Genomic DNA, 22,691 nt, shown 5'->3' with positions numbered 1-22,691 from the left:
CACCTGCCTATCCTCCCTTTTGCACTGTTTCCAAACTTTCTCTATTTGTGACCCAACCTCCCTTTCCTCCATCACTTCAGTTTGGTTCCCACCCCCTAGCATTTCTAGTTTAAACTTTCCCCAATAGCCTCAGCAAACTTTCCTGCCAAGATATTGGTCCCCCTCAGATTCAAGTGCAACCCATCCTTTTTGTACAGGTCACACCTGCACCAAAAGAGGTCCCAATGGTCCAGAGATCTGAATCCCTACCCCCTGCTCCAATCCCTCAGCCACGCATTTATCCTCCACTTCATTCTATTCCTATACTCACTGTCACAGGGCACAGGCAATAATCCGGAGATTACTACCTTTGAGGTCCTGCTTCTCAATTTCTTTCCTAACTCGCTATAGTCTTTTTTCAGGACCTCCTCCCTTTTCCTACCTATGCCGTTGGTACCAATATGTACCACGATCTCTGGCTATTCTCCTTCCCACTTCAAGATATCATGGATGCAATCAGAAGCATCCCGGCCCTGGCAGCTGGAAGGCAAACTACCATCTGCGTTTCTCTCCTGCGTCCACAGAATTGCCTATCTGACCCCCTAACTATAGAGTCCCCTATCACTGCTGCCATCCTTATCCTTTCCCTACCCATCTCCGTATCCTCACAGAATATCTAGCCAGCATTTGAGCAGAATATAACAAAATGCCGTGCAGAGATTTATCTAATTTGCAAATTAATAATTATTAATTGTTAATTCCCTTGAAGCTTTTTGGATAATTGGTCCATGAAAATATAGTTCTGCAGATAGTTTCATTCTCTATTATGCCACTGAGTTCCAGCCTTATGCTCCAATAGATGGGACCATAAAACAGGAAGTAATTATAAAACAAAACAAAAGCTTGAAATATATGCCGTCCATCTTCAGCTGAAATGATAGAAGTTATGATATGACATCATAGCGTACTGTTCACATTGCACATCTGTTTTTGACTCATTGCTCATGCCAAATTATAATGATGTCACTCAAAATTTCCTTTGACAAAGTGCCAGACGAGGGTGCTTAGCAAGATAAGCCCATGGTATTATAGAACATAGAAATTTACAGCATATTACAGGCCCTTCAGTCCACAATGTTGTGCCGACCATGTAACCTACTCTGAGATCCCGGGAGCGATGCCGTCTGGAGCTATGCTCCTGGTAGGGTCACCCATGGCGGTAAGGTCGAGGGTGAGGTCCCTGACAAAGAACAATCCAACCAAGACCTCAACGGTGGAACAGGCGGATGAAGTTACTTTGAACTCAATGTCTGTGAAGGTGGACAAAGGCTGCAACAAATCCATCAGCTCCAATCGTTGTGGTTTCCATGCCATTGGAATCATTTGGTTGATTTGTGAAGTATCATATGCTTCTTAGAGTGCAACATCAAGTACATAGAAACATAGAAAGATGTACAGGCAGAAGAGGAAGTGCAGAGAAGAATTACAAAGCTAGTAACAGATATGTGAACATATATATACAGCTCAAAAGGTTGATCAGATTGGGTCTCTTTCTTCATGGAAAAGAAAGCTAAATGATGACTTAATACATGCCTTTAAAATTATAAAGATTTTCACAGAGCATATCAAAAGGGGAAGTTACCACTTGGAGGATAGATCGTAATTACAAGATAGTCACCAAAACTTCCTGCAGGAAATTTAGAAAAAATTTTTTAACCAAAGATTAGTGAAAGTATGGAACTTTCTGCCAGAGGAAGTTGAAATGAATAATACAAATTCACTTTCAAACCGAAGTTCAAAAGTTCAGAGTTGAATGTATTGTCATATGCAAAAACTATACACAGGGTGCAATGAAAAACTCACATGAAGCAGCAGCACAGGCAATATATAAATAGCATTCACAAAAAAAGCAGAAATCAGACATAAATTATACCCAGTTTTTGCAAGAAAGAACACAATTAGAACAAAAATAGACAGAAGTCCACTTTAGTGCAAATTTATCAGTGTATCATTGTGCTGTTAGAGAATAAAGAGAATTGACTGGGTTGAGGAAGGATGGGAGGAATACCAAGAGAAACAAAATGCCAGCACAGACTTGTTTAGCTGAATGGCCTAATCCAGTGCCATTTATCATTTGTATCCTTGACCTCAGCTGAAACTGAAGACTTGACTGGCTGCTGATAAAATCCTGTGACATTATGTGAGCAGTAAGACCCATGTTGAGACCCTGGCTTGTACTTCATCTTGTTAAGTAGTGCCTCTCTTTTTGCTGATGTTAGTTACAACCACAATCACACTGTCTGCAGTTTTCCCTAGAGTACCTTTAAAAAAAAGAATTTACTCGGATGGTCATTTGAGACATCTTGATGATATAACAGTGTGTTATCAACATGCATCTTTCCTTTTCAAGAAAAGATTTATCCCTAAACTGTTCTATAGACATCCTGATGAGATTCACAGATGCTTGCCGCAGGGTTTATTTCCTCCCCTCTAAGTTAAAATTAGTAAAAGAAAAGGGAAAGAAAGCAATGAATAGAGAAAACAACGAAGCATTAAAAAAAGCAAACAAATTGTTGGCAGATTGTGGATCATGAGACATATCTGTAAAGTCTTGACTGTAGACTTAATCTATTCTGCCACAATTGAACATGGAATGAAACAAGCATAAATGCAAGAATAAAGATATATTATCAAACATTTTGCGGCCATTGTCGTAATTACATGGTTTTGCTGTTTTCACTTTTATTGCTGGGTTGTTTTTTACAATTCAGATCCAATTGGTTGAATGCCAGGCCCTACAACACATTTTCAAACCTAACAAAAATAACATTGGACATTAGTGATGCATTACAATATTGGTTAGGATTAACAGAATTTAATTTCCATTGATTTGCACATCCATAAGATATGGGTTTTTTTTGTTTGTGGAATCCTGAAGGAGTATTTACTGACTCCTGAAACATATCAATGAGGAGAACACATTATTGCATACTACAGTTAGAGTCCTGTGAAGTAAGTTGTTAATAATGCATTCCAATTGCTACAAACCCATTGCGTATGACTGTTTCCTGAAAATTGTTTAAACTTTATTAATTTATAGTCATTGGTTTAATATTTCAGGTATTTTGTACAATCAGTTCCTTTGAATAACGACAGTATGATAAATTGAAATCATGCTTTACCAAGCACTGTGGTTTAAATTTAGATTTGAAACACTCATGACATGATAGTTGCTACCACCAGCTGCTAGTGGTACCTTACTGTTGAAAACAAAAAAATGTCAAACCATTTCATGAACGTTTATCCTAGCAGTATGTGGCATGGTTTTAACACAAAAGCCTACTCACCTGGTGATATTTCCTATGAATACTTCCTCCTGGGCATGTGCCGGCCGATAAATCACAGGAAATCCACCATGGGTTGTCTCTAGTAGAAGGTCAGCCAGTTCAGACACCTTTTCTTTCAGGTGGAGGACCTTTACTTGAAGCTCCATGATGTCTTTGGCTGTAAACAACTCTAAATTTAGCCTGCAGAATTGAAGAAAAACATCTGGCAATATTGAAGCTATTTCATAGTCACACATACTGCAGGTTATTACAGTGTATTAAAAGGAACTTTAAAATTGAAACTGAAAACAGCTTAACAGCAACCTAGCTTGGCTTAAACTAAGCAACACACATCAAAGTTGCTGGTGAACGCAGCAGGCCAAGCAGCATCTATAGGAAGAGGCGCAGTCGACGTTTCAGGCCGAGACCCTTCGTTAGGACTTAATAAAAAGGTTGGCTTAAACTAAGATCAATTATACTTTTGAAAGTCCTTTACATAAAATCAACACTTGTAGCATTCACACAAATTATACTGAACTGCCAAGTACTTGCAGCTAGATTTCCAAGTTATCCATCCACATATCACTGAAACTGAGCTGTAATTGTAATATGTGCCAAGGTAATAGTCAGACTTGATATATAAATGTAAAAATGACACATTATAAAGTGAAAACTTGAAGTATCCTGGGCTGGAAAAAGCACTTTGTAACTTTTGTATTTTGCTTCTGATCCTATATTATTTTTAATAGTATATTCTAATGGGACTGGAAATAAAAGTTGTACTTATAACTACAACAATCTGAGCACTTGCCCAAATATAACAATGTTGTCTAGGATAATGGAAAGGTGTGAATATTGTACATTTTTTATTATTTGTTAATAGCAGACTATATTATCATTTTATTTCATTGTTGTGTTGTTGCCAGTTTGATAAATCAGAGAAGTGAATAGGATTTAGGTAAGAATTAATTTTTATTTAAGGCAAAACGTTTTGCACTGGAAGAAAAAGGTGTAACACATCTGCAATATACACTGTACAATATATTAACCAAGAATCTGATTTTCTCTGTCAGCCTAAAGAAAAATGTATGTTAGTAAAAGTGGTCAAAGAACATCTGAACCAAAAGCCACCAGGACAGTGGAATTCTTTAACAGACAGAATATTATCATGAGAACAATATGACCCTGGATTTCTACCGATTCTTATGAATTGGCTCCTCTCAAATATGCATAGGAGTAAACACTTCTCACCAAATATCCTGATGACTTTAATTGAACTTTTATATTTACTTCCTATTTTCCATCTTCTTCAGAAACAAATTATTCACAAACCAAATCTAAAACACTTGCAACTATACTTGAAGTGGGGAAAAAGCTTCATATATATATCTTCTTAGATGCCTTTTCAATTTTTACATTAATCACAAACTTTTACTCTTCATATTTTCAAAAAAGCAAGAAATATGTTTTAAGCAACACACACAAAATGCTGGTGGAACGCAGCAGGCCAGGCAGCATATGTTTTAACCTTGTTGAAAGTTCATATTTATTTATTTTCTTATCAGTTTTGCATCGAGTCGAACAATCAAAATAAAATACTGATTAAGAGCTTTTCATCCCTCTTCCTGTATCAAGTTTACATTTTAACTTAAATATCAAAAACTGTTTCCTGAATTGGTAAATGCACTTTCCTTCCGACTAACAGATAGACTACAACCATGCCCTTCTCTCATTTGTCAGGTGCCTAGTAGATAGCTAAGCTGATGATGGCATTTTGTCAGCAGAACTATAATAATAAGGCAGGCGTAAACTGTCAATCAAAGATAAATGTCAAAACCAAATGAATTAATGAATGCATTCTAGTAGGGAGGAAAAGTACAGTATAAGCCATGTGCAATGACCTTCCATGGAAAGCAACATAAATCATGCTGCGCAGAAGTGATCAACTTTCTTACTTACTCCGAGAAAATTAATATTAACTATGACTGATTGAACTTTGGCAGCATTATTATATGTATATTGTCACATGAAATAGCAATATTTACTTAAATTAAATTCTCATGTTAAATGTTGAAAATGGTTTGAATGCAAACTATAGTTGCAAACAGTTTCTTTCAGTTTTGAATGATTGTGTTTCTCACATTACTTCTCCATCCACAGAATGAGAACATCAAATGGCCCATAGATAAAAAAGGCATCTAAAATATGCTATAATTTATTTTAGTTATCAAATTAATCCTGTTACCTTCATGAAACTTGCTGCTATTCTCTAAAGGTTGAATACTCTTTTTGATCACTGAAAGCAATAGTGTTGGGAAAGAAGTTTTACAATATTGAGTTATTGTAACATTATGTGAGAAAAAAATACAGTGTCTTAGTTTGGTATGGGAAAAGTTAGGAGTAACTTTATAGAATTCTAGCTTTATATGTGGGCAAAGCAACCATGGATTTGATTTCATTAAACAATATAAATAAACCATAAAGCAGTGGATGTCAAAGTATCTATACTGCGATCACAAAAGACTACAGATGCTGGAATCTGAAGCAACAATGTGTTGGATGAACATAGTGAGTCGAACTGCATCTGTGGGAAGAAAGGAATTGTCAACATTTCAAGTCAAAATCTCACATGAGGATTGGGATTCTAAATTGGGATTGCTGCTCTGATTCTAAAAACAAACATAAAGCAACTGATGTTCATGGCATTAATTTTTGACCCACTGGGATTCTGGTATAGACTCTTCCAAAGTTAGAATACAGATCAGAGAAACAAATGAAAATTTTAATGATGCAAACGACAGGAATTCTGCAGAAGCTGGAAATTCAAGCAACACACATCAAAGTTGCTGGTGAACGCAGCAGGCCAGGCAGCATCTCTAGGAAGAGGTACAGTCGAGGTTTCAGGCTGATACCCTTCATCAGGACTAACTGATGGAAGAGTTAGTAAGAGATTTGAAAGTGGGAGGGGGAGGGGGAGATCCAAAATGATAGGAGAAGACAGGAGGAGGAGGGATGGAGCCAAGAGCTGGACAGGTGATTGGCAAAGGGGATATAAGAGGATCATGGGACAGGAGGCCCAGGGAGAAAGACAAGGGTGGGGGGGAAACCCAGAGGATGGGCAAGGGGTATAGTCAGAGGGACAGAGGGAGAAAAAGGAGAGTGAGAGAAAGAATGTGTGTATAACAATAAATAACGGATGGGGTACGAGGGGGAGGTGGGGCATTAGCGGAAGTTAGAGAAGTCAATGTTCATGCCATCAGGTTTCAATGATGTCTCAATTTCAATGAGCCTGATTTCTAAATTCCCTGGTTTTCAATGCTTCACATGAGGAAGTAGGAATTTACTGCTGCCTCCCCCCACCACCACCCAAACTTTTCTGTGTACATTCTGTCATGAGGGTCTGTCTTAAAAGAAAAACCGCATAAAATTCATGCTACATTCCTTGCCAAACTGCCTCATTAAAGATGGAAAGTATCCTGAGTATTCTGATCTACACCAGAATACAGATTCTAAGCTATCTGTGCATGCATATTCCTTTTTTGACAGACAATGGCCCATTTGAACTGAAAAAATACATTTATTTGTCTTATTTGGTACATTAAACATTGCATTCAATAGCAACCCACAGCTTCCCCATAAAAATTGCACACTTGGAGACACTTACCTTTAAAAATTATTACAGCAATTCTCCAACTACTAAACACATTAAAATAGGACCTCACTGCTTCTGGTGGTAGCTGTTGTATCTTTACCACAGGAAGTTTCAGGAACATGCTATATTCTTAAAGAACACTCCCCATGACAGTCACAACAGAGCAACTTAATAGGGTGCTTTGGGAAGGAAGAAGGACACATCCTCCCCTCTTCATGATCATCCTTATAGATCAAGTCTTATGCCCACATCAAGCTGTGGACTTATTATTCAGGCAGAAGTTACTGTATGCCTGTCCTATGCATGATCTTGAAAGTCAGAAATAAGCACCAAGACTATCATTGATGTAACAAATATACACAGTGATCAAACCTTAGTCAGCTACCTCCAGATAGCACACATTGTTTTCCTAATCAGTCCTTTAATTCACAGCTCTTGGACAACTTGGCCCAATGTTTTAGTAGTATTGGTCAGAGGTTGCACACTATGGCATCAATTTCTGTTGAGAATTGTGCAGGTTAAGTACATGTGCAAATGCCACTGAAACAACACCAAGGCAACTGGAGCCTGGAACTGCCTGGTCCCTTACCCAGTGGGTGGGAAATCTTCTGGAAATGAGCACTTCTGTGATTTGCTACTTTTAAAAAAAGCAGGCACTGCATCTTCTAATCCTTGTGACAGTGTTTTAGTAACCTTGTAATAATATTTTTTCACAAAACATTGGACAATATTGCTCTTTTAGCCAATTAAAATAAGCATTCAAAACAATTTCTTCCTATTAAACGTACTTAATCCTATACTTTATTGTGAATATGCACTAGCAATAATAGGGGCATTCAGGAAGAAATATGTGGTGAACTTTGTTTATTCACTGTCTGGACTGAAAGCTATTTGCTCTGGATGGTATTCATGTTAAATTAGCCTTAGTGTAAACTGATTTATATTATCATGATGGATCATTGTGTTTTGAATAAATAAGCTCAACTATAAGTTTACAGTGGATTTATATTACGTATAATGATAAATGGCAAGTTTTCTTGTATTTGCATTACCTCCTTTGGTTATGGGAGGGATATAATAGCTTCCACACTCACTAGTTTTTTTTAGGTGTCCTGTTGAAAAAATTAGTGCACTTATACTGCTTATTTATAGATAATTGAGTGCTGTCTCATGAAGTTAGCCTTGATAGTTTATCTCCTGCTGTAATTGAGTTTTCAAGGATTTTTGTCCATTTAAGCACTTGATCCCATTCTCTGATTCAAGTTGTTCATTCGAGTAATTAACAGCTCGACACGTTATCAAGATATGATAATGTGTTAGAATTTGCATTGCAATTTAAGTAATTTTGTAGAAAACACCCTGATGTCTGTGGGAATTTATAGAAATGGAGCAATCGTGGAGAAGGGAAGGTTTTAAAAGGCTTTAATCAGTGCCTTGGTTCCCATGCTGTCAATCTTTTTACCCACCCCCTCCCGCCCCTCCCCATTGTCCAACAATATAAATACACAGGGACTATGAATAAGTGAATGGCAGCATGTCCTAGTTGGGTTTTCTTCTGATTCTAATCACAAGCAAGATGTAAATTTTCCTGGGAATAAACCTTTGTAAGCCTCAATTTCTTATGTCCTTAGAGTGCAAAACAGAGGACTAGATATAAAGTTTAAAGAACAATATCCCAGATTTTCCAGTGAATGGAAAATCATGCAACAGAGGGAGTTCAAAATATCTTATTAAAGTAAAAAATAATTGAGTTGCTAAAATAACAAATGTCACTTGTTTTTCCAAGAGAAAAAAACATTATGATAAGGGAATTAAAGATTTCTGTTTTCAGGCACCCAATTGTACCATCAGATTCTCTTTAAATTAGATTAAACACAACTAAACATGGGAGTAAAGCTTTTTAACCATGACCAACTAATGTTACTCAAAATTATGTGTAAAAAGCCACTCATTTAGACACATGTTCTTTCCCTTTTGTTTATTGATTTGGTTAAAGATAATTGGCCTAGTTCCACACAATACATTAAATGTTAATAGGCAAATACCATTTTCATTTCATCAGTTTGAACTGGACTTTAGTGCTAATGACACATAAACACGAACACATAAGATTATTACTTAACTGTAATATATCCTTTCTAACATTTCTACTTTAAAGTGACCAGATATTTTAAAAGATGCTTTAGTTCACTCTGCCAATGAGAAATAGAAGCTCAGAGATTTATTATGGTTGTTATAGGGAGGTTTTCTCACACTTCATTATTTTCCTACCTTGTGACATCAGGTAAATATTTTTGCAAGTATTAAAATTTGAAACAACTAAATTTTAATCATTCTACATTTTAATACTTAGAAAAATTTTACACCAGTAAATATTTTTGCAGCTTTTTCCTCGTGTACATGGAAATACAGATTTTTATGATACTACTAATAAGGAAAACGAAAGGAAAGAATGTCAAAAATAATTGATTTCTGGAACTTGGGAAGGACGCAAATATGCCCATCACTGACAAACACTCCATGGTAAGATGCAGCAGACAAATAATGGATCAACTACCATTTTTCATATATCCAGTCTCTCTCTCTTTCTGGCTATCCACCCCATAAAATGATGATGGTTCCTTTCAGTCAATTAGTGGGGTGGTACCCCACTCCTCAGAAAGGAACAGTGTGTGTGAGTGGATTTTAAGTGAGGAGGGAGTTGCACAGGTCCAGACCCACCCTCTCAACATCCCCTCCCGGATCCAGTGGCATGGTGGGGTCCAAGACGGCTGGGGGAAGTTCTGTTGCAGTGAATGGCCAGACCAAGCTCTGATGGAAGGGATGCCCTTTCCACTCTTCATGACACGTGTTTGCTAGATGGCCGTTGACCCTACGAGAGGGTTAATCCGCCCTTTGACAGGTCTTGTTTTTCGTCCTGCAGGGTGTCTAGCCACCCCCCTCACCAGGCAAGCCCACCACCCGACCATGCCACAGGTAGTACTGGGTTACATGGTACCAGTAGCACTCAGACGAGTGACTTGACCAGATTATATCCAGTAACCTTCCATTGAATGTACTAATGAATTAACAAGGTTCATGTATTAAGTACAGATATCCTTGTTCATTTGTATGGGGGGGGGGACTCCTCTTTGAATAGAATTCACACAGAAAGTTTTTTTCTCATAGTTAAGAATAGCTGAAAAGGAGAAATAGAAGCAGTAGGCCATCTGATCTTCTACTGCAGAACCACATTCCTATTGTAACTTCACCTTTGAATTCTCTCAGAATCAAAAAGTCCATCATAATTCCTGACTTTCTTGAAAGCTGCAAATCATGCTAGTATTCAGTTCCATGAAGACTGAATAAATTGCCAAGAAAGCAGTGTTTATCAGGGCACCTTTCAAATAATTTTCTTTTTACAGGCTAATACTTTGGCGCAAGTCTGTCTGGTTTATGTGCTATGTCTGATCTATCACCTTGTAACTAGTGAAAACAGCAGCTACTGGAGAACATAAAACCAAACACCAAATATACGTTTTTTATTTGCTAAAATTGTTTATTCCAGTCCTTTGGAGATTTTAATCAATGCTACTGGATATATCCCAAAGAATACCCATTAAAAATACTTTTCTCACTCTGTTATGGATACAGAAGCCTGAAGGCACACACTCAGCAATTCAGGAACAGCTTCTACCCCTCTGTCATCTGATTCCTAAATGGACATTGAAGCTTTGGACACTACCTCACTTATTTTAATATACAGTATTTCTGTTTTTCCACATTTTAAAAAATCTATTCAATATACGTAATTGATTTACTTATTTATTATTATGTTTTATTTATTATTTTTTTCTCTCTCTGCTAGATTATGTATTACATTGAACTGCTGTTGCTAAATTAACAAATTTCACGTCACAATGTGTTCAAATTTAGGCTCGTCATGAACCCAAAAATACAATTATCTAATTCTTCACAAATCCCATCAAATTACTTCCCTGTTACTGGTTGCAGCTTCAGGTCATGTCAGCTACTTTGTAATCCATCGTTTAATGACATTGCCGCAAACTAGGGAGATGTCTTCAGTTTCAGAAAGAATCTTCTTTCTTTGTAAGAACACAAGTCACGCTTGTGCACCAGCCTTTCTTGCACACGTGCATCACTGATTCATGGCTGGAAGAAGATCATATTTGGGAGCTTAACATCCAAGGGCTTGGGGGTCCTTGTGCAGGATTCCCTAAAGGTTAACTTGCAGGCTGAGTCGGTGGTAAAGAAGGCAAATGCAATGTTAGCATAAATTTCAAGAGGACTAGAATATAAATGCAAGGACATAATGCTGAGGCTTTGTAAGTCTTTGGTCAGACTGCCCATGGAATATCGTGAGCAGCTTTGGGCACCTTATCTTAGAAAAGAGAAGGTTCATGAGAATGATTCTGGGAATGAAAGGGTTAACATACAAGGATTGTTTCATGGTTCTGGGCCTGTACTTGTTGGAGTCTAGAAGAATGGTGGGGGATCTCATAGAGACCTTTCAAACACTGAAAGGCCTATATAGAGTGGATGTGAAGAGAATGTTTCCTATAATGGGGAGTCTAGGACCGGGGGTACAGTCTCAGAATAGAGGAATTTCTATTTAGAACAGAAATAAGGAGGAATTTGTTTTAGACAAGGGTAGGGAAACTGTGGAACTTATTGCCACAGATAGCTGTGGAGGCAAAGTCATTGGGTATATTTAAAGTGGAGGTTGATAGGCTCTGATTAGTCAGGATATCAAAAGTTACAGGGAAAATGAAGGAGAATGGGGTTGACAGAGGTGCTGCCTGGCCGGCTGCGTTCACCAGCATTTTTTGTGTGTTGCTTGAATTTCCAGCATCTGCAGATTTCCTTGTGTTTAGATATTTGTTTGTTTCTTTGCAACACACAATATAAACACCAGGAGGGGCAAGAGAGAGAAAGCAATATTGCTGCTTACTCCCATCATATGCCCATACAAACACCAGGAGGGGCAAGAGAGAGATAGCAATTGAGGTAGATAGATTGAGAGATAGAGAGATATAGATTGTGTAGGGTTATATTCAAATCTAAAGACTGGAGGAAGATGTCTATAAATAACTCTGAATGGAAGCCATAATTATAATGGAAACATGTTACACATATTTTTGTCTTTCCATTTGTAATAAGATCCTAAACACATGCTTTTAAAGGACATATAAGATTTGCCAGAAAAATTAACCTGAAATAAATGTTGTAAATTAATATAGTATCATGCATACTCAATGACTACTTTATTAGGTACACCCATACATCTGCAACTCAATGCATAAAAGCAGAGGCATGGTCAAGATGCTCAGTTGTTGTTCAGTTCAAACATCAGAATTAGGAAGAAATGTTATAGACAACAGACAATAGGTACAGGAGTAGGCCATTCAGCCCTTCGAGCCAGCACCACCATTCACTGTGATCATGGCTGATCATCCACAATCAGTACCCTTTTCCTGCCTTCTCCCCATATCCCTGCTATCTTTAAGAGCTCTATCTAACTCTTTTTTGAAAGAATCAAGAGAATTGGCCTCCACTGCCTTCTGAGGCAGAGCATTCCACAGAACCACAACCATCTGTGTAAAAAAGTTTTTCCTCAACTCGGTTCTAAATTGTCTACCCCTTATTCTTAAACTGTGGCCTCTGGTTCTGGACTCCCCCAACATCGGGAACATGTTTCCTGCCTCTAGCATGTCCAATCCCTTAATAATCTTATATGTTTCAATCAGATCCCCTCTCATCCTTCTAAATTCCAGTGTATACAACCCCAGTCGCTCCAATCTTTCGACATACGACAGTCCCGTCATCCCGGGAATTAACCTCGTGAACCTACGCTGCACTCCCGCAATACTTAGAATGTCCTTCCTCAAATTTGGAGACCAAAACTGTACACAATATTCCAGGTGTGGTCTCACCAGGGCCCTGTACAACTGCAGAAGGACCTCTTTGCTCCTATACTCAACTTCCCTTGTTATGAAGGCCAGCATGCCATTAGCTTTCTTCACTGCCTGCTGTACCTGCATGCTTACTTTCAGTGACTAATGAACAAGGACACCTAGATCTCATTGTACTTCCCCTTTTCCTAACTTGACACCATTCAGATAGCAATCTGCCTTCCTGTTCTTGCCACCAAAGTGGATGACCTCACATTTATCCACATTAAACTGCATCTGCCATGCATCTGCCTACTCACCCAACCTGTCCAAGTCACCCTGCATTCTCATAACATCCTCCTCACATTTCACACTGTCACCCAGCTTTGTGTCATCTCCAAATTTACTAATGTTACTTTTAATCCCTTCATCTAAATCATTAATGTATATTACAAATAGCTGCGGTCCCAGAACCGAGCCTTATGGTACCCCACTAGTCACTACCTGCCATTCTGAAAAGGACCCATTAATCCCTACTGATTGTTTCCTGTCTGCCAACCAATTTTCTATCCATGTCAGTACCCTATCCCCAATACCATTTGCTCTAATTTTGCACACTAACATCCTATGTGGGACCTTATCAAAGGCTTTCTGAAAGTCCAGGTACACTACATCCACTGGCTTTTCCATGTCCATTTTCATAGTCACATTCTCAAAAAATTCCAGAAGATTAGTCAAGCATGATTTCCCCTTCGTAAATCCATGCTGACTCGGACCTATCCTGCCACTGCTATCCAAATATACCGCTATTACATCTTTTATAATTGATTCCAGCATCTTCCCCACCACTGATGTCAGACTAACTGGTCTATAATTGCCTGTTTTCTCTCTCCCTCCTTTCTTAAAAAGTGGGATAACATTAGCCACCCTCCAATCCGCAGGAACTGATCCTGAATCTAAGTGATGTTGACTATGGATTGATTGTTGGTGCCAGGGGGGGTGATTTAAGTACCTCAGAAACTGCTGATCTCCTGGGATTTTCACGCATAATAGTCTTTAAAGTTTACAGAAAACAGTGCAAAAGAAAAGACATCCAATCAGCAGCAGTTCTGGGCCAAAATGTTTCGCTAACAAGAGAGGTTAAAGGAGAATAGACAGACTGGTTCAAACTGACAGGAAGGCATCAGCAAACTCAAATATCCATGTCTTACAACAGTGGGGTGCAGAAGAGCATTCTGAAAGCACAACACATTGAACTTTGAAGAGAATAGGCTACAGCAGCAGAAGACCATGAATATAAACTCAGTGAGCAATTTATTAGGTACAGGAGGTACCTAATAACATGGCCACTAAGGGTAAATGCCCCAGAACTATCATAACTATTTTATCAAATCACCTGAGATGCATGGCATTACTTCTTCTGTATAAAACACTGATATTTTATGAAAGCAGAAGCAAAGTTAAATCCTAAATGTCAAATGGCCAGGTTTTATCAATCGACTCTGAAAAGGAAGGTTGGGAGTGGCAGGAATGAATAAGAAAATATAATCCAACTTCACATTACTGGCAGGGAAGGAATCCTCTGCAATTGAGGCCACATATTGGAAATCTGGGCATAGTTTTCCTACCATTAATTTTATATGGTTGGAAAATCAAGCATCAAAATGTCTGATATGCAGTTCTGCTGCATCCAGCTCCCCACAAAGCATCTTAAACTGCCAGAATTTTAACATATTGCACAGCTTCAATTCCTACTGCTATTTCAAGGCAATCCAGCTATTAATGTAAGCAAAAGCCTTTTTAGTTGCCTAAGTTTATATAGTTCTTGTTTATGAACAACACCTTTTTACTGTACCTGCATGTTATACAATTTGTACAGAAGAAGTATAATCAATTGGGATGCAGCTACAATGAAGTACTGGCAAGTAGGTAGAGGCTGCTGCAAGCAACATGGAAAATAAAAACATCTGGCACTTTTGACTAATTTGGTGCAGAATTTAGCTATTCCATTTTACATGTCAAGAGATCCTTTCATGGTGCTCTAACGTTTCCTCCCATTATACTTAATCTGCACCATTTGTTATTAATGCGCACATGTAGCATTTAATATAAAAATTGAATTGCACCATCTATGTCATTCATCATTCAGGTGCCTTGCCATTCGGCCTGGGCGATCGTGTCTCTCCATCCATCACGGTCCCTGACCCTCCAAATTGTAGTTGTTGCCTCCTCTGTTTCTAACCATGATGTTATTCCTTCTATCATTTTCATTCCGTTTGCCTCTGCTTCTTTTTTCCTTCCAGCTTTCCAGTTGTAACTAAATGTTCTAATGTCTCTCTTCACATGATGTGTCCAAAGAATTTTGATTGCTGTTTTCCGATTTTTTTTTTAAAGTAATGTACGTTTTGTTTTCACCTCTGTACAATTGTTATAATGAGCTGCTAAATTCAACAACCACAGAATTCATGGAAACCTTACAGAGCTGAGTCTTCCACAACAAGCTGCAGGAGATTTCTAAGCTGGTTTCTTAAAATAATTCAGAAGTTCACATTAAGTTTGCATCCTGCCTGTGCTAGTCTGTCATGCTGAAATTACTCAAAAGTCCCAAAAATTGACAGTGAAGAGTTCATGTTGCAAACCCACGATTTCACTGCCCTCCTCTGGGAAGAGGAGCATATTCCATGGGACTTAAGATGTCATAATTGGAGCCACCTTCAAGAAACCAGGGAAAGCTGGCTCTTAGAGTTTGTTCATCCAGTGACATAGCAGGTATGAACCTTACTTGCTCTGTGATGCCATCTATATATCCCTGAGACATGGACTACATACAGTAGGCAACGCAAAACACTGGAAAAGCACTACCAATGTGGTGCAAACCAATGGTGTTTTTACTTTGTTAAAAGTCTCTTTTATGATCGCAAGACAATGCTGAACTCCAAGAAATTCGGGTACTTCAGGTCTACCCTTTCAGTGAACTGCTCGTTGATTGGAGGAGCTGGAGTGAGTGTCAGAGGAGCGGGACTGCATACCGACCGCGTTGCTGCGTGCTACAGGAAGGAATCGAAGGCATCAGAGTTGGTGCACAAAGGTGGTGAGCAGTGTAACCATCGGTGATTGTCTTGGATGTTAGTCTGGCGATTGCAAGACCCTGTCGGACATTGATAACGTAAGATGCCGCAGGCCTGCTTCCTTTGTTTGGTGGCACGGCAGATGTCAGGGGAGCCGCATGGCCTCAGTTGTAGCAAGGACTAGGCCTCAAGCCCCTGGCTTGCCTGCTGCTGCAGTTCAGGAGAAGAGATGCTGGAGTTGGTACAGCGTGGCAGCCATGCTCAGTTGGGGACTGGCCTTTCCTGTCAGTGCTGCCCTCCAGTGATCAATCAGTGGAATGACAGGCTGGAAATGCGAGTGTATGTGTGCATATTTGTTGTGCACTGGCGGGAACTGCGCCATCAAATTGCACGACATGTCACTCGGGGACTTGGACTACATATATTTTTTTTTTTGCTTGCTATTTTGAATGTGCCGTTTTGTGTTTTGCATCATCGGCCCAGAGGAATGATATTTCGTTTGGCTGTATTCATGTACGGTTGAATGATAGTTAAACTTGAATTTGAATTTTGAATGTTGTCTGCAAAATCCTCCATATTTACTGGAGAGACAAACAAGCCAATGCCAGTAACCTGTCACAGGCCAATACTCCAGTATTGAGACCCAGTTTTATTCAGCCACCTACATTGGACAGGCCACATCTTTTGCACACTTGACACTAGACTCCTAAAACAGGCAGTCAATTTTGAGCTCTGTCATAGGTAGACATTACCAGGCAGATAAAAGAAAAAAAAACAAGAATATTTTCACTTCCTTGGATCCTTTCCCTTGTTTATCTGACAGTCCCTTCCTATTCCATCACAGAGCTCAGAAAAAATTGTCAGTTTCTAGGGTCTGGTAAGGGTTTGTGAGCAATGTGCTCTTCCCCATGGGGTTGACCGAGTGCAACTAGTGCCTCACTACTGTGGATGTTGGCCTGGACAGTGGAGAGGACATTGACATTGGTTCACTTATCCTGCCCATGAATTTGGAGGATTTTGCAGGGGCAGATTTGGTGGAACCTTTCTAGTGCCTTAAAGGCACTGTTGTGGAAAGACAATGATCTAAAACTATTTTAAAGTGAAAGTAGTTTTACAGAAAAGATTCCACACAAAGGAGCAAGATAAGTGGCTAGATAAACTGTTTCCCCAATTGTGAATGTCCATATGTCCTCACGGGCCAGCAGAAAGGGTCACCGTTTAATAACTAATTAGAAAGACATCAAGTTCAACATTATAGTATTCATTCAGCATTGTCGTAAATATTACACAAAATCAACAAAAATATCGGACTTAAAACTGCTATCAACTGGAGTCAAGGCAGGCAAGTGGGGTATTATCACTTTTTTGACACAAGCTGGAAATAGGCTAATAACTATGAGAGTATAATTTTATAGGGAGATATCTGGGAGGAAAACAAATATCCATATAAAAATCAGCCTGTACAGTGAAGATGCTGTTTGCCCTGTCCCTTTAGGGAGAGGGTTGGGCTTTCAACCTATTTTGCACTCACATCTTAATCCTAACAATGGGCAATTATACAGCTGATGTGCTACTGAGGCCCAGATATATTTGGATTTGGATTCTCTACACTCATAATTCCACTGGTATGATTCCAGTGTAAAACAAAATAGAGCAGAAGGCTTACAAGGAGCAGTCAGATTGGTAGCTATAGTATCCACTTGCAGCTACCTTGTTTGTCCAGGCAGCTGCCCAGCTGGCATGAGCATTTGCTATGTATCATTGTAGATCTGAGATCCACAGGGAGTGGTGAAGGAAACTTTTCGAATGGATTTCCTTGTCTGTTTCTTTTCCATTGGCAGCTCTCCCTCATTCTTTTGCCTTCAGATTTTTTCTTTCACTTCAACTGATGCTTTTCTAAGATATCCACCTCCCCACAGAAAACACTGTGATTGTGGATAGTGTCTCATGATGGAATCTTTTAGCCCTGCTTTTAATATTACTATGTTGCAAGATTAATAAAATGTCTTCAATTACAGAAGTGTTCCATTAAAAGCAGAACTCTAAAATAACCATTGGAAGTGAGTGTTGCAGTATTGCGTCCAATAACTGGAGCTGCACTCACTTACAAGGGGAGACATGCCCTCTTACTTCCATTTCAATAGATGTGTGGTTCCTTTCTGCGCCTTGTGGCACATTGGGTGGCAACCTTGCCATTCCGTTACCATTTTTTTTTCTGTTTTTTTATGAGGCTGAGTTGCTAGCTTGATGCTCAACCCAGCACAGATGGAAAGGGTGCAATCAGCTGGCTAGATTCAAAGCTGGGACTGTTGTGGATGCGACTACACAGCCTGCCATCTATCTCAATAGGTACCCTGCAGAAAAATGAGCACTGAGCTTGGCTTGAGAGTTAGAAGATATAATGAGGCAGCTACTCCTAGGCAGGCTACCCCTAACAGACTATCCCTGTCTATCCAAAAGCTTATATATCAAGTACCGTAGAATACTTTCCAATACCTTTCCCATTACTGATGTCAGGCTCACTGGTCTATAATTTCCTGGCTTATTCTTAGAACCTTTCCTTTACAATAGAACAACTTTACCATCCTCCAATCCTACAGCACCTCATACATGGCTAAAGATGATTTAAATATCTCTGCTAGGGCCCCTGCAACTTCTGCACTAGCTTCCCACAGTGTCTGAGGGAACACGTTGTCAGGCCCTGAGGATTTATCCACTCTAGTTTGCATCAAGACAGAACACACCTCCTCCTCTTTAACCTGTACTGGCTCCATGATCTTGCTCCTGCTGTCCATCTCCCAAGTAAATACAGATGCAAAAAAGCCACTTAAAATCTTACCAATCTCTTTTGGCAATACGTAGTTGACTATTCTGATCTTTAAGAGGATCAATTTTGTCCATTGCAATCCTTTGGCTCTGAACATATCTGTAGAAGCCCTTAGGATTCTCCTTCACCTTGTCTACTAGAGCAACCTTATGCTTTCTTTTAGCCCTTCTGATTTCCTTCTTAACTGTTTGCTTGCCTTTCTTACTCTCCTCAAGTACCTCAGTTATTACTACTGCCTATACCTACTATGCACCTCCTTCTTTTCTTTAACCAGAGCCTCAATTTCTCATGAAAACCAATGTTCCATAAACATATTATCTTCGTTTTTTTTATTCTGACAGCAACATCCAAACTCTGTACTCTCAAAATTTCTCTTTTGAAGGCCTCCCACTTACCAAGTACACCTTTGCCAGAAAGCAACCTGTCCCAATCAACACTTACCAGATCCTTTCTGATAGCATCAAAATTGGCCTTTCTCCGATTTAGAATCTTAACCCAAGGACCAGACCTATTCTTTTCCATAAATACCTTGAAAATAATGGCATTATGATCACTAGATGCAAAGTGTTCCCCTACATAATCTTCTGACACCTGCCCTGTCTCATTCCCTAATTGCAGATTTAGTATCACACTCTCTCTAGTTGGGACTTCAATGTACTGATTAAGGAAAATTTCCTAAACACATCTGACAAACTCTTTCCCATCCAGCCCTTTTATAGTCAATATGTGGAAAATTTAAATCACCTACTAAAACAACCTTAGGTTCCTTGCAACAGCCTGCGATTTCTCTACAAATTGGCTCCTCTAATTTCCCCAGACTGTTGGGTGGTCTATGACTTAATCCCATGAGTAGAGTCATACTTTTCTTCTTCCTCAGTTCTACCATAAAACCTCACTAGGTAAGTTCTCCAGTCTGTCCTGACTGAGCACTACTGTGACATTTTCCCTTACTAGTACTGCCACCGCTCCCCCTTTAATCCCTCCAGCTCTATCACATCTAAAACAATGGAACCCCAGAACACTGAGCTGCCAGTCCTCACCCTCCTGAAACCAAGTCTCACTAATAGCTACAATGTCATAATTCTACCTGCAGATCCATGCCCTAAGCTGATCCGCCTTTCCCACAATACTCCTTTCATTGAAATATATGCAGCTCAGAACATTATTCCCACCATTCTCAACCGTAGCCACTGTAGTACCTTCCTATTTCTGTCCTCACTAGAATGTGATACAGGTTGCAATCCAGAGATCACAACACTGGAGGTCCTTTCCTTTAACTTAGCACCTAACTCCCTGAGCTCACTTTGCAGGACCTCATCACCGTTCCTAGTCATGTCATTCCATAAGACCATAAGGCATAGGAGCAGAATTAGGCCACCATGTTGACTTTGTACTATCTTATCCTGTGTCACCAAGTACTCCATTACCTCATCCTTAACAATTGACTCTAACATCTTCTCAATCACTGAGCTCAGGCTAACTGGTCTATAATTTCCTTTCTCATGCCTTCCTCCTTTCTTAAAGAGTGGAGTGATATTAGCAATTTTCCAGTCCTCTGGCACTGTCAGAGTCCAGTGATTTTTGAAAGATCATGCCACCACAATCTCTAACGCTACCTCTTCCAGAACCGTAGGGTGCAGTTCCTCTGGTCCGGATGACCTATGTACCTTTGGGTCTCTCAGCTTTTTGAGCACCTTCTCTCATAACAGTAACTGCACCCAATTTCCTTCACATGCTACAACATCAGGCATACTGCTAGTGCCCTCCACAGTGATGATTGATACAAAAATGCTTATTTAATTCATCAGCCATCTCCTTGTCCCCCATTATTATTTCTCCTGCCTCTTTTTCTAGCAGTCCTGGATCCACTCTCATTTCTCTTTTAATTTTAACATACTTGAAAAAACTTTTACTATCCAGAAAGAAGAGAAAGAAACTGCCTTTCAACTCACAAGAGAGCACAGGCCATCAATTTTGCTGTTAGTGTTTCTGTAGTAGGCAATTTCTTTTTTACGAGGTCGAGTTGCTAGCTCGACGCTCAACCCAGCATGAATGGAAAGCGTGCACGGGAGCCGGCTGGATTTGAACTCGGGACCTTCCACCCCAAAGTCCAGCACTGATGCCACTATGCCACCAGCCGGCCTTTTACTATTCGCTTTGATATTATTTTCTAGCTTGCTTTCATATTTCATCTTTTCCCTTCTAATGAGTTTTTTAGTTGCTCTCTGTAGGTTTTTAAAAAACTTCCCAATCCTCTATCTTCCCACTAATTTTTGTTTTGTTTTATGCCCTTTCTTTTGCTTTTACAATAGCTTTGACTTCCCTTGTCAGCCACAGTTGTACTATTTTACGATTTGAGTATTTTTTTCATTTTTGGAATACACATGTCCTGCACCTTCCTCATTTTTCCCAGAAACTCACGCTATTACTGCTCTGCTGACATCCCTGCCAGTTGCTCCTTCCAATTTACTTTGGCCAGCTCCTCTCTCATACCACTGTAATTTCCCTTACTCCACTGAAATATTACTACATCAGACTTTACTTTCTCCCTATTTTCAAGTTGAGTTCAATGATATTCTGATCACTGGTTCCTAAGGGTTCTTTTACTTTAAGCTCCCTAATCACCTCCAGTTCATTACATAACACCCAATCCAGTATAGCTGATCCCCTAGTAGGTTCAACAACAAACTGCTCTAAAAAGCTATCTCTTAGGCACTCAACAAACTCACTCTCTTGAGATCCATTACTAACCTGATTTTTTCCAATCGATCTGCATGTTAAAATCTCCCATGACTACCATAACATTGCCCTTTCGACACGCTTTTTCTATTTCCTGTTGTAACCTGTGGTCCACCTCCCAGCCACTGTTGGGAGGCCTGTATATAACTCCTATCAACGACCTTTTACCCTTGCAGTCTCTTAATTCAACCCACAAGGATTCAACATCTTCTGATCCTATGTCACATCTTTCTACTGATTTGATGCCATTCCTTACCAGTAAAGCCACACAACCCCCTCTGCCTACCTTCCTATCCCTCCAATATATGTGGTTATTTATTTATTTATGGTTTTATATTGCTATATTTATACTCTATTCTTGGTTGGTGTAATGAAAACCAATCTCCCTCGGGATCAATAAAGTATGACTATGACTATGTAACCTCGAACATTCAGCTCTCAACTACAACCATCCTTCAGCCACGATTCAGTGATGGCCACAACATCATACCTGGCAATCTGTAATATTACAACAAGATCATCCACCTTATTTCTTATACTACGCGCATTTAGATACAACACCTTGAGTACCGTATTTGCTGTCCTTTCTGACTCTGCATCCCTAATGTTTTGATACTCAGCCTGTTGGCTGCAACTAAGTCCCATCACCTGCCTGCCCTTCCTGACAATCTGACTGCACACTACCTTTACTTTTTTACCATCAGTCCTTTCCTGAGTCCCTTCACTCCGGTTCCCAACCCCCTGCCAAGTTAGTTTAAACCCTCCCCAACAGTTCTAACAAACCTGCCCGCAAGAATATTGGTCCCCCTCGGGTTCAGGTGCAACCCGTCACTTTTGAACAGGTCATACCTTCCCCCGGAAGAGATCCCAATGATCCAAGAACCTGAAGCCTTGCCCCCTGCACCAGATTCTCAGCCACGCATTTATCTGACAAATCATCCTGTTTCAACCCTCAATGGCGCATGGCACAGGTAGCAATCCAGAAATTGCTAACCCGGAGGTCCTGCTTCTTAGCTTCCTGCCTTGCTCTCTAAATTCTCTTTTCAGGACCTCATTGCTTTTCCTTCCTATGTCAATGGTACCAATATGTACTAAGACATCTGGCTGCTCCCCCTTCCTCTCCAAAATGTTATGGATGCAATCTGAGACATCCCTGACCCTGGTACCTGGGAGGCAACATACCATCCGGGTGTCCTGTTCACGTCCACA

General features: G+C 39.6%; 1 protein-coding gene across 1 annotated transcript in view; it reads right to left on the bottom strand.

The window, feature by feature from the left end:
- The window catches only part of LOC134342966 (chloride channel protein C-like), a 90,802-nt gene that overhangs the window by 13,734 nt on the left and 54,377 nt on the right, over window positions 1-22,691 (bottom strand). The window contains exon 14 of the mRNA XM_063041718.1: window positions 3,327-3,506. Within this exon, the coding sequence (XP_062897788.1) occupies window positions 3,327-3,506 (180 nt within the window). The remainder of the gene's footprint in view (window positions 1-3,326; window positions 3,507-22,691) is intronic.

This window comes from Mobula hypostoma, chromosome 1 (assembly GCF_963921235.1).
Source record: "Mobula hypostoma chromosome 1, sMobHyp1.1, whole genome shotgun sequence".
NCBI lineage: Eukaryota > Metazoa > Chordata > Chondrichthyes > Myliobatiformes > Myliobatidae > Mobula > Mobula hypostoma.
Note: the sequence above shows the minus strand (reverse complement) of the source record. Positions and strands in the feature narration are given on the sequence as shown.